The 15,217-nt window shown below is 35.8% G+C and overlaps 1 protein-coding gene across 1 annotated transcript; it reads left to right on the top strand.

The window, feature by feature from the left end:
• Positions 1-4,713: 4,713 nt before the first annotated feature.
• LOC143919380 (tetratricopeptide repeat protein 27) lies at positions 4,714-14,986 on the top strand. The gene is made up of 12 exons (XM_077441681.1): positions 4,714-4,915; positions 4,991-5,358; positions 5,782-6,040; positions 6,120-6,360; positions 7,611-7,841; positions 8,921-9,092; positions 9,164-9,239; positions 10,996-11,170; positions 11,262-11,448; positions 11,578-11,753; positions 13,866-14,013; positions 14,090-14,986. Exons 1-12 carry the CDS (start codon positions 4,855-4,857, stop codon positions 14,357-14,359), a joined length of 2,364 nt encoding a protein of 787 aa, XP_077297807.1. The 5' UTR covers positions 4,714-4,854; the 3' UTR covers positions 14,360-14,986.
• Positions 14,987-15,217: the final 231 nt, after the last annotated feature.

The raw sequence follows: 15,217 nt of genomic DNA, 5'->3' as shown, positions 1-15,217 counted from the left end.
AAAAACAATAAAATTTACCAATTTATAAATTTTTCGCGGTTAACATTAACAGGTGGGAAATTTTTAAGGAAAATTCACCACCAGTTACTTTAAACAGATTGTTCACTGCTTGTTGGTCGTCCAGATTAGACTCTATTAATGCACTTCGATATATAGGTACATATGTATATGTACAGATGTTTTAAAATTTCTTACAGAAATAATTTTAAAAAGTAAAAGAAATGATGAACAATCAGATAAAAAGTGACTACAAAATAAAATGGAAAGTTTTGTATTTATTCTCCTACTCGTGCTTCTTGAAAATTTCTTCGGTTTCCCAACTTTGTTTCAAAGCTCCTTCAATCAAAAAACGCTGATGTTATCAGTGCTCAGTCTGTGATTAGAAATGCATATTGCGAGATCAGTAATTTTAGAAATAAATTTGAAGAATTTGTAACAATTTCAACAATATTAGGGTTGAAGCCAAAATTGAAATGGAATCGTCAATCTCTTACCTCAAAGCATTTCGATGAACTTAGTCATGATACATGATTCCAGGATCCATTAAAAGAATTTTTAAACAATTTTTAATGCGGCACTAAACGTAACCTCAGTGCAAATGAAGGTTCGTATCACGTTATTTAATTACATTGTTTCAAAGTTCGCTTTCCTGCAAACCAATTATCAGATGACGATTTACATATATGTATATGTATCTACATATGTATATCGTGAAGCCAAACCTCTAGCTCACTAATATGTCAAGATTTTGACAAATCTGACGATTAGTGTAACTAAGCATTAATTGAAAAATTCAGTTATTTTATTTTTATTTTATTCAATCAACTAACTCTAACAGATTGATCCAACGCAACGAGTATGCTATACATATTAAGAATTATTAAATATATATGTATATGCAGTTAAATATCTATTTATTTACATTAAACACGACATCTATGGTCGAACATTGCACGGAAGTATTGTAAGTATTATTACAAGGCAAATACAAACATCGATTAACATCCACAGATATATCTATGAACAAATTTGCAGAATTTATACAAATCAGCGAAAATCGAGATAATGAATAAATCGAATTTTTGCGAAAGAGATTTCAATGAAATCAGATAAATTGGTAAACTTTGATAGGAAACGATCGACCTTGAGGTCACATATTCAAGGTATGGTCAGCGGCACACACCAGGGATAAATCCCGTGACCACACAATTGAAAGCATTACATGCTAGCCATTGACCTATGCTGCTGATTCAAGATACTGTTATTTTGACAAGACCTGTGTACCACAAAGTTACCACCAGACAAGGGATACTCATTAGGGCATAATGGTGTTTTGGCGTTATGGATATTGTTAATGGTTGTGGCTATTTGCAGGTACTATATCTGCGAATTATTGGCTATTTGCAGGTACTATGTATATCTGCGAAAGGCGCAAAGCCTTCTGGGCATGCGCGTAAACTTATAATCCGATTATAATTTCTTACATTTAATGTATGCTAGACTTGTTTAATCAATCATTCATTATACATGAGGCAAATAAATTTCGCACGTTATTATAATAGATTTATATCATTTAGCTAGTTCGCGGCTTGTACTTGTATGTAGGTATTATACGTTGTATATGATAATAATTTTCTAACAATTAATAATATTAACTAATTTGGATTATATTTTTTACTCTACGTCACTTTGCGAGTTCGAACTAAATTTTAAGAGGTTTAAAACAAAATTTTAACAGTAAACACGCTGACAGTGACAGTTCACGCGCATGCTCAGAAGGCTTTGCGCCTGTCGCAGATATAGTACCTGCAAATAGCCAATAATACTCAGATATAGTACCTGCAAATAGCCAATAATTTGCAGATATAGTACCTGCAAATAGCCACAACCATTGTTAATTTATAACTATTGTTAAGAAAAAAACCTTTACCACACCTTAGTTACCATCTCAAAACAAAAAATGATCACCACTCTCTGATTGGTCGATAAACACGTAGTACAAGTTTCGCGGTGTGATTTTTATGAAGTGTTCAATTCGTATTGGTTTGTGGGAGTTTTAAAAGAATAAAAAGTCGTAAAATGAAAAATAAACGTTCAAATATATATGACAAATTAAACAAATCATGTACACGCCTTCAGTATATACAACCTATTGAACCTATTTGATTGTCGCTTTGCTGAATTGGTCAGTTTCATGAGATTCAAGATGAGTGAATTTAAATGAGATGATTGATTGAATTTTTATTTTATTGTTATTGGTAAAATTGGTCATTAAATGTTATGGTTATTATTTTTTAATGTGTATTAATAATAATAATAAAGTACAACTGCTTGAAAGTCGTCGCCCGATGGGATTTTATATTTATTAAATTAAATATAATTAAAAATTGATCACCATTTCGATGGTGGGGAAAACATTATAGTCGTTGGCCATGTTTATTTCGGTAAACGGATTATTTTTATTTCGAAAATTGTTGCTACGAAAAAAAGGAATATCTGGTACTTGAGTGCTCGTTAGTACGGTAAACGGACTACTAGTCATTTGTGAACCGGTCGCTCTAGATCGGTCACACGTCGTCACCCGTCACACTAAAACTGGTCACACCCAAAAATTGGTCACGAGAAAACTGGTTACACCCGACAATTGGTCACAAAAAATCGGTCACACCCAAAAATTAAAAATTGGTCGCATTTTTGGGTGTGACCAATTTTCGGGTGTAACCAGTTTTCTCGTGACCAATTTTTGGGTGTGACCGATCTAGAGTGACCGGTTATCCTGTTACCGGTTCACATTTGACTAGTAATCACCGAACCATTAGTACTATGGGGGATGAACGAATGAGACGACTGGCATGTTGATGCACGTGCTTTATTTATGATAGCTGAAGGCAGAGTGAGGTAGCTACTCTGAAGGCGGAGTGAGGTAGCTAACACAGCCGAGTTGGTCCCCACTCGCAGGGAGGTGACCAAACTCGACCATGTCGTATAGCGAGCCGCCACATCACTCCTCCCTCAGCATCAGCGATACAATATATACAATTATATAATCAGAGAATGAGAAAAAAAAATATTAAGTTGGGAGAGAAAAATTTTTGTTGACGTGGGTCATCCGCTGTGTTGGTGTACCGCCCTGAATGGTCGGTAGATTCGAGGGCGGTGACGTGATGCTGTGATGCTGCGGCGGCGCCGCTCGTCCGAGACTGATGTCGGTTGGTGGGGCGGCGGGGTCGGCAGGGGCATCGATATGGTTGATGATTGTGAGTCGTTGTGCCTCGTGGACACTAGCGGATCCAGAAAATGGCCAAGGTGGGGGCCATTTTGGAATTGATTTTTATTTTCATCACATTGATACAAGATATATGTGATGAAGATAATCGAAAAAGAGTAAACTGCATAAAAAAATGCACGTGGTTTCGATAAGAATTTCAGTAACCGATACTAAGTTTCAGTTCGATAGGACTAACGTTGTTCAAAAAAATCACCAAAATACACCTACACATAGGCACACAGACATTTTTTCTAGATTATGAAAATGTGATCAGTGATCGATTCTGAGTTCGAATCAGTCAAAATCTCGAGTTCTCGAGTAAATTATGAGAATTTGAACAGTACGAACGGTTACTTTCATCTAACATTAAACTTAGCCCCCCTACCTGAAAGGGTATTGCAGATATGCAAAAACAATAAGGGGAACTTGGAACTAAAATATATTCGTAAAAATATAAATATATTGTGAATAATATGCATATTTAAATATGAAAAATCAAAATTATATATGAAATTAAATTCATCCAAAGTGGGTGCCATGGCACCCATTGCACCCCCCTTAGATCCGCCAGTGCTCGTGGAGGTGTTTTGGCAACTGCCGCCCGTCCTGGCGTGACGACGCTCGTGGGGACGGACGGGGCCTTGATGATGATGATGGTGCTGAGGTGGTGTGTGTCGTGTGAAGAATGGAAGAATGTTGTGGTGCTGGATGGCCGTTCTATGTGTACTGGATCGCGCATGACTCTGCCTCCAGCTTTAAAGATCGCCACCTCACTCGTTCCCCCATTCATATGCAGTGGCGGCTCGTTCCTACACACTGCGGCGCTGACGTTGAGGTCGTGGCTGGACTCGCTAGTTGTAGGTTGTTGTTGTTGTGCTGCGACAAAGGCGGCTCATAGCTTACCCGCCTGATTCGGGGAGGCTGGGATGGGCGGCATGTTGAGTTAATCGAGGCTGCGTGGCTCGAAATCGGGGGTCACCAGTTATGGGGGATGAGCGAATGAGACGACTGGCATGTTGATGCATGTGCTTTATTTATGATAGCTGAAGGCAGAGTGAGGTAGCTACTCTGAACACAGCCGAGTTGGTTCCCACTCGCAGGAAGGTGACCAAACTCGACCATGTCGTATAGCGAGCCGCCACAGTACGATAGTTACAGTACGTATGACTCTCGATGGATGGAATTTTCGTGTGCCAGATGTTCCGTCATCGAGATTTAAGTTACGTTGTGCGAAATAATCACCGAACCGTTTAAACTTTGCTTTTATAATAATAAGGTTTTGGACCTTTGATGTATGTATTTATGTTTATTTCAAACTTTTGATAATATATAAATTGAAATCAATTGGAATATTAACAAAACAAGAGTTGTAATAAAATAATTAATTATGGATTGGTTTTATTGGGTAAAACGGCGTTAAATTGTCAAAGTAAAATGAAAATGTTATTATTTTTAGTACGACGCAATGCTTGATATAAAGCTTGTTATAACCTAGAAAGACCCACGTGCGCGAAACGTCAAAATATCATTGCTTACAAAATGTTCTTGGACTATTGAATTTGTTTATAAATACACAAACCATTAAAATGCTATCAAAATTAGATTCTGTGCTGCTGTGCAATTTTGACGAAGACCTGAACGTCGAAGGTGACATTTAAATTTGCACAATTCTCAATTTGCTAACCTACGTCGTTGTCTTATTTTTGTGTTCATACATTGTAGAATATCCAGAGTATGTCAAACTGCTATGGAACGGCAGCTGGAGCTCTGCCATGGACGACACGGTGCTGAATATCCTCTTCAATGATAAAGTCAAAGCCTCCGCTTTGACGAAACACTTTGAGCAGGAAACCTCTCAAGACTTGAACAGGGCATTGGTCGTCGCCATCGCCAGTATAAATGCATTTTGCGAAATAAATTGGACCGGACCAAACGAAGAAATCAAAAATATGATAGAGACCAAGTGGCCGAGCGAAGTTAAGGCTGCGAGTGAACTTGCTTTAGACGGAGAGGAAATATGTCCTACTATATTGTGTTCAGAATTGTTAATGATTGCTATGGAGATATTCAAAGCACTGCCAGAATCAATGGTAAGTACAGATTGCTTTCTTTTATCCATTGATGTCATCCAGCAGGTTTCCAGAAACGGTTTGCTCAAAATTTCTGGAAACCTCTCGTTAAATGCCTTCATAAACCAAATTTTACTTGTAAGAAATGTGTTTTTGAATTGGTAATGGAATATTTTTGAGAAAACATGAATGGAGGTCAAATAGTAGCATGTTCTTGGTTCTTAATGAAGGATCTGGATCTTGAATGTTCATTGTTTCATATGTATGTATTATTTATATTACCAAAAAATGATTTATGCTACAGCTATTCCTATACAATATTTTTATATTAATATTAAATTAATAAATATTTTATTGGATATCGATAGTACATAAAATTGAATGATAAATATATTATGGATTGTGTTCAATGGGGATTTATTTGAAATTGTTTCTTTTTATTAGGTTTGCATTTGGTGGCAGATGAGATTTTATTATTTATATCAGAAAGTGTTGGAGGAGTTGAGTCCGAGTATATTTAAGATACTAGAAAACTTAACGGACAAGCTTTTGAAGTATGAAGAAAGTCTCCAGAGTGACGTTTTGAAGTCTCTTTTGAATCTGGAATTGAACCAAGTGTACTTATTGTATGGACGGGTGCAAAATTCTGAAGTCTGTTTGCAAAAGGCGAAGTCTTACGCTGGAGTTTCGCTAGAATTGAAAGGTTGGATTTGTTATAATATATATGTAAATATTCACTGTTATAGTTCAACTATTGTATTGTATTTCTGTTTTCATTTTAGGAGCTCTCGGAAAGAGGACAAAGTTTCAACAGGAGGCTCTTCCACAATTGAATTTAGATATAGTAGTTCAAAAACCGGAATCGAGATTGGCAGCGGCTGAAACTCATCCACATTCATTCCTTATGGTCCCGTTGAAGTTAGATGATGATTTGCGACTTGAAAATATCCAATTTTTAGACATCAAAGAAAACGCCACCACTGAACTGACTAGTGTCGAGCAAATGATCTGCTTGAACACAATGTAATGTCGCTTGTTTAATAATATAATATATTGACATGTGTAACTCTAGTGACGTAATATTATTTGAGAACAATTTAAACATCCATTTTATAAAATAAATGTGCATTTAAAAAAATATTTGTACATTACAAAAAGTTTCTGTGCATTTTCTAAATGACGGATACAGATTGCATTAGAAAGTTTGCTTTGATCATTGAAAAAAATATTTGCTACTTAAATGGATGAAATGTGCATTAAAATGACAGATGAACCGTATCGACAACGTCGCGAATACCAAAATACGAACTAACATTTGGTTAGGTTTTATTTATTTATGGTTTGGTTAGGTTAGGTTAAGTTATGGTTGGATTTATTTATTTAAGACTTGCTGAACCCGGCATGCGCTGCAATGCCACAACAACGCATGCAATTCCCGTTCTCGTTCTCGTTCCCGTTTCCGTTCCCGTTCCCGTTTACAAAAGTAAACACTTTAAACAGTTGATAGTTGTCAATAGCGGAAGACTGCAACGTTGTCACTTTTTGTATCCATTCTAATGCTAAAATCTATTTTTTCGAATGATCGTTTCATATTTTTTAATGGTCACTTTAATATTTTATTCTATGCTCAATACGAGATTGCTTAATGCACCGAAAATAACGCACATTTTTAATGCACAAACATTTTTTTTAAGATACAAATTATTTTTCTCAATGTACAGTTAAATCGTACCCATATTATTTTGACAATTGGATTGAATCGTCAAATACACAATAGATTGTCATTTTTGCATATTAATGTAATATGCACATTAATGCATTAATGTATATGTAATATACATATATTGAGTAACTTATTACATCATATGACGGGCTGAAAACCAGACTGGTACAAGTGACATTTCATATATACTATTATTTTAGCACTTGAACCAGATTTTTTTAAACATGTCGCTTGTACCAGTCTGGTTTTCAGCCCTTCATATGTAGCAGAGCGATTGTATGGGAAAACGTTTGAACCAAACGTATAATGATTATAACTAAAGCCCGGACATTGAGGGGGCCGTCCATTGTTCAAATGTTGTAAATGCATTGTTAAAGGTTTGCCGAACCTTTTTTACAAAGCATTTACAACAATCGAACAATAGACGGCACGCTTCCGGTCCTACCTCTAATTATAACCATATAAAGGCCAAGATCTGGTTACATTCGTGTGATAAAAACAAGTTCAATGATCCGAGCAATAATAAATTTGGAATTTTTTATTATTTTAGACAATATTTGCAACGCTCTCAACCGAAAGATACTCTCGCAGATGAAGAACTATTGCCGTATGTGAATATACTTTTGAGTCAAAAGCATGGCCCGTGGGCGACCAGAATATGTTCTTTATTGATCAAATGTAAATTGGAAAATAATAATAAGAGGACCGTGGAAAGAGCGATGATGCAGTGCGAAGAAATCGTAAATAGTTTCAACAGACCACAACCTACTGTGATAAGCAGGTTAAATAACGGCTTATAGTCTCGTCCTCCCTTATAACATATAATAATATTACAGTGTTCATTTTCAATCTAATAATCATGTATACATATAAACGATATTTTTAAGGTAATTAAGAATTGTAAAATACATCTGTCTAGCGAATATTAAAAGTCAAAAATATATTTTTTTTTACGGATTTATTTTCCGTGCTATTTTTCATTTATTTGGCAAATTTTTTATTTCACCACGTTTATAAGGATTGGTTTTCTATCTCAATATATTTTTTTTTATCTAAACGTACTAACTCAAGCGGTAATTGCAATTTAAATGCCAAATAAATGAAAAATAGCACGGAAAAAAAATCTGTAAAAAAAAATATATTTTTTACTTTTAAAATTCGCTAGACAATTAATTATAAGTATTTTAAAGCAATGAAATATCACAATCAATGGGAAAAACATCTGACTATCGATTCCAATACTCAATTTGAGCACAGCAATACTAGATTTTGAGTTAAAGACCGCAAAAGCCAAAAAACTGTAAAAATTGTGCATTTTTTTAAACGATCACCAACCAACAAAAATCATTATCATATTCGAATTCAGTGGGTCAAAGTAAGTAAAGATTGGTTAGTCTCCGCTCTGGTAACTCAAAAACGTGATTTTTTGATGCTCATTGATATTACTACAATGTCTTTTGTTTATAAGTTAGATCATAAGTTATTGCCTAAGTACTTTGATGTTTATATAATAAGGAATAGTGATAAACATAGTTTTTATACTAGAAATAAGGACAAACTAGTTGTAAGTAGAGTAAGAAAAAATAAGACAGCTGGGGGTGTTTTTCACAGGGGTGTGCTCATGTATAATGCCCTCCCCGAGTGCATCAGGTCTGCTAGGACCATGGATGCATTCTTGCGAGGTGCGAAGAGACACCTCTGTAACGGACAGTACATATAAGTTAATTATGAATTTTAGAGTTCAGTAATTAAGATGTATTTTTTAAATTAGCTTTATAGCTAAGATATATGTATATATATAAATAAATAAAATATGTATTGAATCTTCGATCTTTGAACTAATGAGTATCTTATTTGTAGGTTGTCATATATTTGGAGTAGTGGTTTATCGTTAGCGATCGATTGGCGTTCGCAGCTAGCTGATCTGTTGCTAAGTATCGGATTGGTCAAAGCGGCTCTCGATTTGTACTTGAAGTTGCAGCTTTGGGAAGAAGTCATCGCGTGTTACACCATTTTGGAGCTGCGCCATAAAGTTTGTATAAAATTCGACTGTTTTAAAGTTTGCTTCTAAGATGAGTGATTGTTTTATGCTTTTATTTGTAGGCTGCTGAAATAATTCAACAGCAGATTGATATCAAACCGACCGTCAAGTTGTATTGCCTTCTAGGAGATGCTACAGGTATGTGATTTAATAAGCGTTTAATGATTGTTGGATGGAAAATTTTTCACTAGTATAAGACGTACGACGTATGAAATTAGGATGGAGTGCATTCAGACGAATAAATGTTGTTTTTAACTCTTTGCCCGCGGCAATAAATATAGCCCTGTAGTTTTCGACCTTAAATACAGATTTTAATATTTACTCAAGTAACCAGATATGTTAATTAACACATCAAGTATTATTTTAAACAATAAAATACATAATATATCTCGTAGTTTTGGATTAATTGTCAAATAATCATTCTTCATACAGTTGAGACGTATCGTCTCAATAATTGTATGAAGTCGTGACGTCACATAAACGAGGTTTCAGTATGGTTCCACAAAAAACTAATTTTGACTGGTATATATTCCTTTTAAGCAAATTGAATACATGGCATTCAACTCTCATATAATATATTCAACCAATTTTGAACCTTAACCGCTCAGCTGCCCAAAGCGCCTTAAGGCGCAAACAGCCGTATCTATTATACGCTCAGCGCGTCGGCTGGGCGTCTAAGCGGTTAAAACAGTTGATATAGGTGCATATAAGCCTCAAAATCCCGTGCAAAGTTCAGAAATTCTATGGAAACAGCCGCGCTACAGACTTGTCGCCCAGAGCTTCCATAGAAGACGGCTGCGGGCAAACGGTTAACCCTCCCTCACAGAAGTGGGGTGTGCAAGTGCCCCAATTTTTACGTTTTTCGTAATAACTACGTGGTTTTCAAAGCCATGTATACACTCTATATTTCTTGTATTCCTAGAATGAACTATAAGAAATTTATTTTAATACATTTTGTATGATTTAGAAAAGGGGTACATCGTAAAAAATACTTTTATACATTTCTACGTTCCAAAGTATGATTTAAAGGCGGTAGCGATAAGTCATGTTTTTGTCTGTTTGCTTGCAGATTCTTGTTGATCGATGAATCAATGCGAGAGAAAGAGACGGCTATATTTTCGTCGCTTTGGGCGCGTGACTGAAGTCGCCTGTTGGCCTTACCTATGCGCGAACGTATGTCGATGCTTGTCGTCATTTTTTAATACGAAAATATAGTCAAAAACATGCTATACGACTAAAACTTTTTTATGTTGATGTATAAAATAATTAATAAGATATATATTGAACCCATTTGTATTGAGAAAACTTGTATTTTGATTACAAAATACTGGGGCTTTACGCGACCCCCGGTTCGGGACACTCGTTTGATCTCGACGCTCCGTCCTTCAAGGTTAAATCAAAAATGCCCCTCAGCATGGAAAAAAATATCTTCGATCAATGCGTTTTGCCAGTGATGACGTATGGATGTGAAACTTGGACATTGAACGCCAAGATGCTACACAAAGTCCAATGCACTCAAAGAAGTATGAAACGCTGTATGTTCGGCATAACGAGGAAAGACAGGAAGCGGAACACGTGGGTGAGAAGTATGACAAGGGATATAGTGGATAGAGTAAACAGACTGAAATGGCAATGGGTGAGCCACGTGGCTAAAAAATGTACAAAAGAAGTGCTTGAATGGTACCCGAGAGAATGCAAAAGGATAAAAGGAAGACCGCAGGGAAGATGTTTAGACGAAATTAGGAAAATGTGTGGGGTGAGATGGATGAGAGTTGCTCCAAACAGAGACGAGTGGAAGCGTGTTGGAGAGGCTTTCAGCCAGCAGTGGATGGTGAGCGGCTGTAGATGATGATATAATATTATTTATTAATTAACATATATGTTATTATTTCAGATAATGTAAAATTGTACGAGAGGGCGTGGGATTTTTCGCAACGTAAAAGCAGTCGGGCCCAAAGACACTGGGGAAACTATTTGTTCTCGAACAAAAAATACGAGGAATGCATTCCACATTATCAGAAATCATGTGAAATTAATTCATTGCAAGAGTCCGTGTGGTTACGGTTGGGGTAAGCTGTGTATTATTATTGAATTTAATTTTAATTACGATTGTTAGTGTCGTTGGGACGTTCAGTTGAGTTATTACAATTTGTGTTAAAGGTATGCCGCACTGGTTGTTGAAAATTGGGAACTGTCTGCTACAGCCTACAGAAGGTATACGTACTTGGAGCCGAATTCTTTCGAAGCGTGGAATAATCTGGCCAAAGTTTACGTGAAACAAGGGAATAAGGAGAGGGCGCACAAAGCATTGAGCGAAGCTCTCAAATATAACTATGATAATTGGCAGGTAATATTCAAATCTAAAATGTTGGTAAATACCAGTATAAAAACTGATATATGTAGGTTTATGATAGCTTGTACGAAACGAAGCGGTTGGAGTGACTTTTTGTTGTAATAATTATATTTTCATTCATAGGTATGGGAAAATATGCTCATAGTGAGTTTGGACACGGGTCATTTCGATGATGTGATACGTAGCTATCATAGAATTCTGGACTTACGCACTAAACATTTGGACGTTGAAGTTTTGACGGTTCTCGTCAAAGCTATACTGGAAAATACAGTGGATGTCGATGGAAATGCATCCGGAAGGTAAGTCAGAGTCATATACAAGGTGGGGTGGAAACGAATAGTATTTACAAAATGAACAATCAAATTGTAAAGTAAACATGCGCTAGCTTACTAGTATAGAATTGTGCCAAATCCAGGTGATTCTGATGAATAATTGAATAAGTGAATTTTCTGCCAAGAGGAAACATTGTTAGCAAATAGTATTTATTTATAGTTGTGGCTATTTGCAGGTACTATATCTGCAAATTATTGACTATTTGCAGGTACTATATCTGAATTATTGGCTATTTGCAGGTACTATATCTGCGACAGGCGCAAAGCCTTCTGCGCATGCGTGTGAACTGTCACTGTCAGCGTGTTTACTGTTAAAATTTTGATTAAAACCTCTTAAAATTTAGTTCGAACTCGTAAAGTGACGTAGAGTAAAAAATATAATCCAAATTAGTTAATATTATTAATTGTTAGAAAATTATTATCATATACAACGTATAATATTGTTGCGTAGGGGTGGGTGAAGGATCCAAGTAAAAGGCCAAAGTCGTCTCACAGCATTTATTGATGATTAAGGAGATACACGCACTGGCAGTGCTCAGTCCAGAATGACATGATATCGCCTATGTACCGCCTTATAACGGGTCGGTCGCTCAAGGCATCCGGTTACTTCCCTAAGGTTTAGGCATGTACCCGGATATGTATTCCCACGACACCCAGTCTCACGGTACCGATTCTGAGAACTCTACCGGAATGAGACGGCTACCCCCGCTAAGTGCATTCGGGGGGAGATAATCCTCGAAACCAATTATAACGGTCACACAGTCTCTGGAATGCTACTCGGGCTAATCCGATTTCAACTACTCGGCGACTCTTTTTAGTATACGTAACAATACCTACATACAAGTACAAGCCGCGAACTAGCTAAATGATATAAATCTATTATAATAACGTGCGAAATTTATTTGCCTCATATATAATGAACGATTGATTAAACAAGTCTAGCATATATTAAATGTAAGAAATTATAATCGGATTATAAGTTCACGCGCATGCGCAGAAGGATTCGCGCCTGTCGCAGATATAGTACCTGCAAATAGCCACAACCTTTTTTTATGGTAGTTTTGGACCATTGTGGCTTTACAGGAAGAACCTAATGCGCCACAATGGCGTACATTATTACATATATACATACTATATATTAGTATATATATTATATATATGTAGGTGTATAAGTTTTTTCTTTTGTTATTGAATTCGTTTATACGTTTTGGCAGTGGTTTAGCTGTCACGTACATAACATATGTATGTCGAATCGAAACGACTATTATAGTGTGGCGAGCAATATCCCAAACAGACATACAGACATAATAGCGATATTATATGTATATAAGCCAGCAGTTTGGCTTAATGGTAGCGTATATATTTAGCACCACTGAGGTCAAAGGTTCGAGTCCTCGCCAAATCTGCTGGTTAGATTTTGGGGTTTTGTGACTCCAAATCGATCGTTTCTCTTTCAGAGTTTGCCAATTTTATCTGATCATTGCTGAAACGGTTCCTGAAAATTGGTATTAGATCTATTCCTGTTGTCACAAAAATCTGCCTGTGTATAATTTGTAATAATTATTCACAGTAATCTGAAATCTATAGATATCTCTATAGACATCTCTATAATTTCGTATTTATTATATGTATAAAAATTGTACACAAAAAAAAAAATCTAAAAAATAATCCATAGATGTCTCTATGATTATTATTTCTGATTAATTGTTATATGCTATATATTCTGGTTGTATATGTATTACTGTATTTCTGATTTCTGATTGTTTATGTATTCTGTATTTCGTTAACGTACACCCGTCGCATTGGAGCAATCTGTAATGACGAGTGTATATTGTTTTGTAACAAAAAAAAAAATATGGTGTGATTTTTTCGCATTTCTTAATATTACTATTTGTTAATAATTTTAATTTTATTTTTATTTGTTATGTTAGCTTTGAATTGTATGTATTTCAAAAGCAGTGTTACAAAGTATTGAAATTGATCTTCATTGTAAAACAATCATGTCTAAAAGAAATGCATATATTCTATAGTTAAACATGAAAATAGTTATAAAAATTCATTTATATATGTATTTTTCAGACTCATCCCAAAAGCATTATCATTGTTTGGTAGAATATCGTCCGTTCATCCGAATGATCCTGCTCTGTGGCAGCTTTATGCCGATATTAGTCCGAATGCACTGTTGAAAGGGCAAAGACTGCTCAAATCTTACGCTAAACTTACGCAGGTAAAAACTGATTCTGATTTATTCATGTAGGTTGGTGTTCTGTTGTATTGCTATATTCGTGCCTTTGTTGTTTTAGACTGCTAATTGGGGAACGGATGTGATGTTGTGCGAAAAAGTATCTGGTTTGGCTGAATCGATAGCCATCGACTGTTTAGAATTGAAGTCCGACGAATCGGACGTGAACAGAAGTCAGATTGTAGAATTGCTCTCGTCGGCCAGACTCACCGTTCAGGCTGTTGTGAGGGTTCTGTCGAAGGAGAAGTTGCCCCAGTACGAGGCGAAAGCAGCCAATTTGCAGTTGTTGTTGGACGATCTCACTATCGAGTTGAAAAAACGAATGTCTTGAATGTGACTTGTATCTTTGTTTTTGAAAAATTTTCCACATACATACGTAATAAATTTCAAGTGCCATTTTCTACCGAAGGTCGGCAATTATTGAGCCTATTTTTATTTTTGATACTGCATCTCCTAAAACAGGGTTTACCAAACTTTTTATGCAATGGAACACTTTACAAACCCGGAAGTTTTAACGGAACACTTTTAAAGTTGGGTTTAAATATAAAATAAAATATATTATTGAAACACTTATTATCTCTTTCATAAATATTTTTAAATATAGTAAACAAAGCTCTTAACGACTTTGATGATTTTTAGTCCTTGAATCGCAAATCTTCTTGATATCAGGAACAACAAAGGGGAGTTCAATTCTTATATGTGGGGTAGAATTCGCATAAATAGAATGTAGAAAACGGAAGTAAGACAAAAATAGCTTGTTTTGCCATATTGGGGTATTTTTCTAACAAACTCGCTCAGAAATCATTTAATGGCTTTAATTCAATTCATTTACTTTAAAAGTACTGGCTTTTCATTTACTTTAAAATTTAAGCCATTCATCTAAGGCAAGAAAATTCAACTGATGAAATGCAAAATTGAATTTTATCTCTTGTATTAAAAATTGTATTATTTTCACCTTATGTATGTAGTGTTGGGATTGAACGAAAGGCTAATGTATGGGCTATTGCTGAGAAAGGGTATGTTACGACCGATTGTAGAGAGGGGATGGAAAAGCGGCAGAGGGCGCGAAAGGACCGCTATTTTACAGTTAGTAGAAGTTAACCTTCCACTGGGGGCGGTTGGTCGTTAAACCACCGCGTGGTGTCTTTTTAACAACATGACTGAAAACGCACGTGTTTGATCTTCAATT

This window comes from Arctopsyche grandis, chromosome 11 (assembly GCF_051622035.1).
Source record: "Arctopsyche grandis isolate Sample6627 chromosome 11, ASM5162203v2, whole genome shotgun sequence".
Lineage (NCBI taxonomy): Eukaryota > Metazoa > Arthropoda > Insecta > Trichoptera > Hydropsychidae > Arctopsyche > Arctopsyche grandis.
Note: the sequence above shows the minus strand (reverse complement) of the source record. Positions and strands in the feature narration are given on the sequence as shown.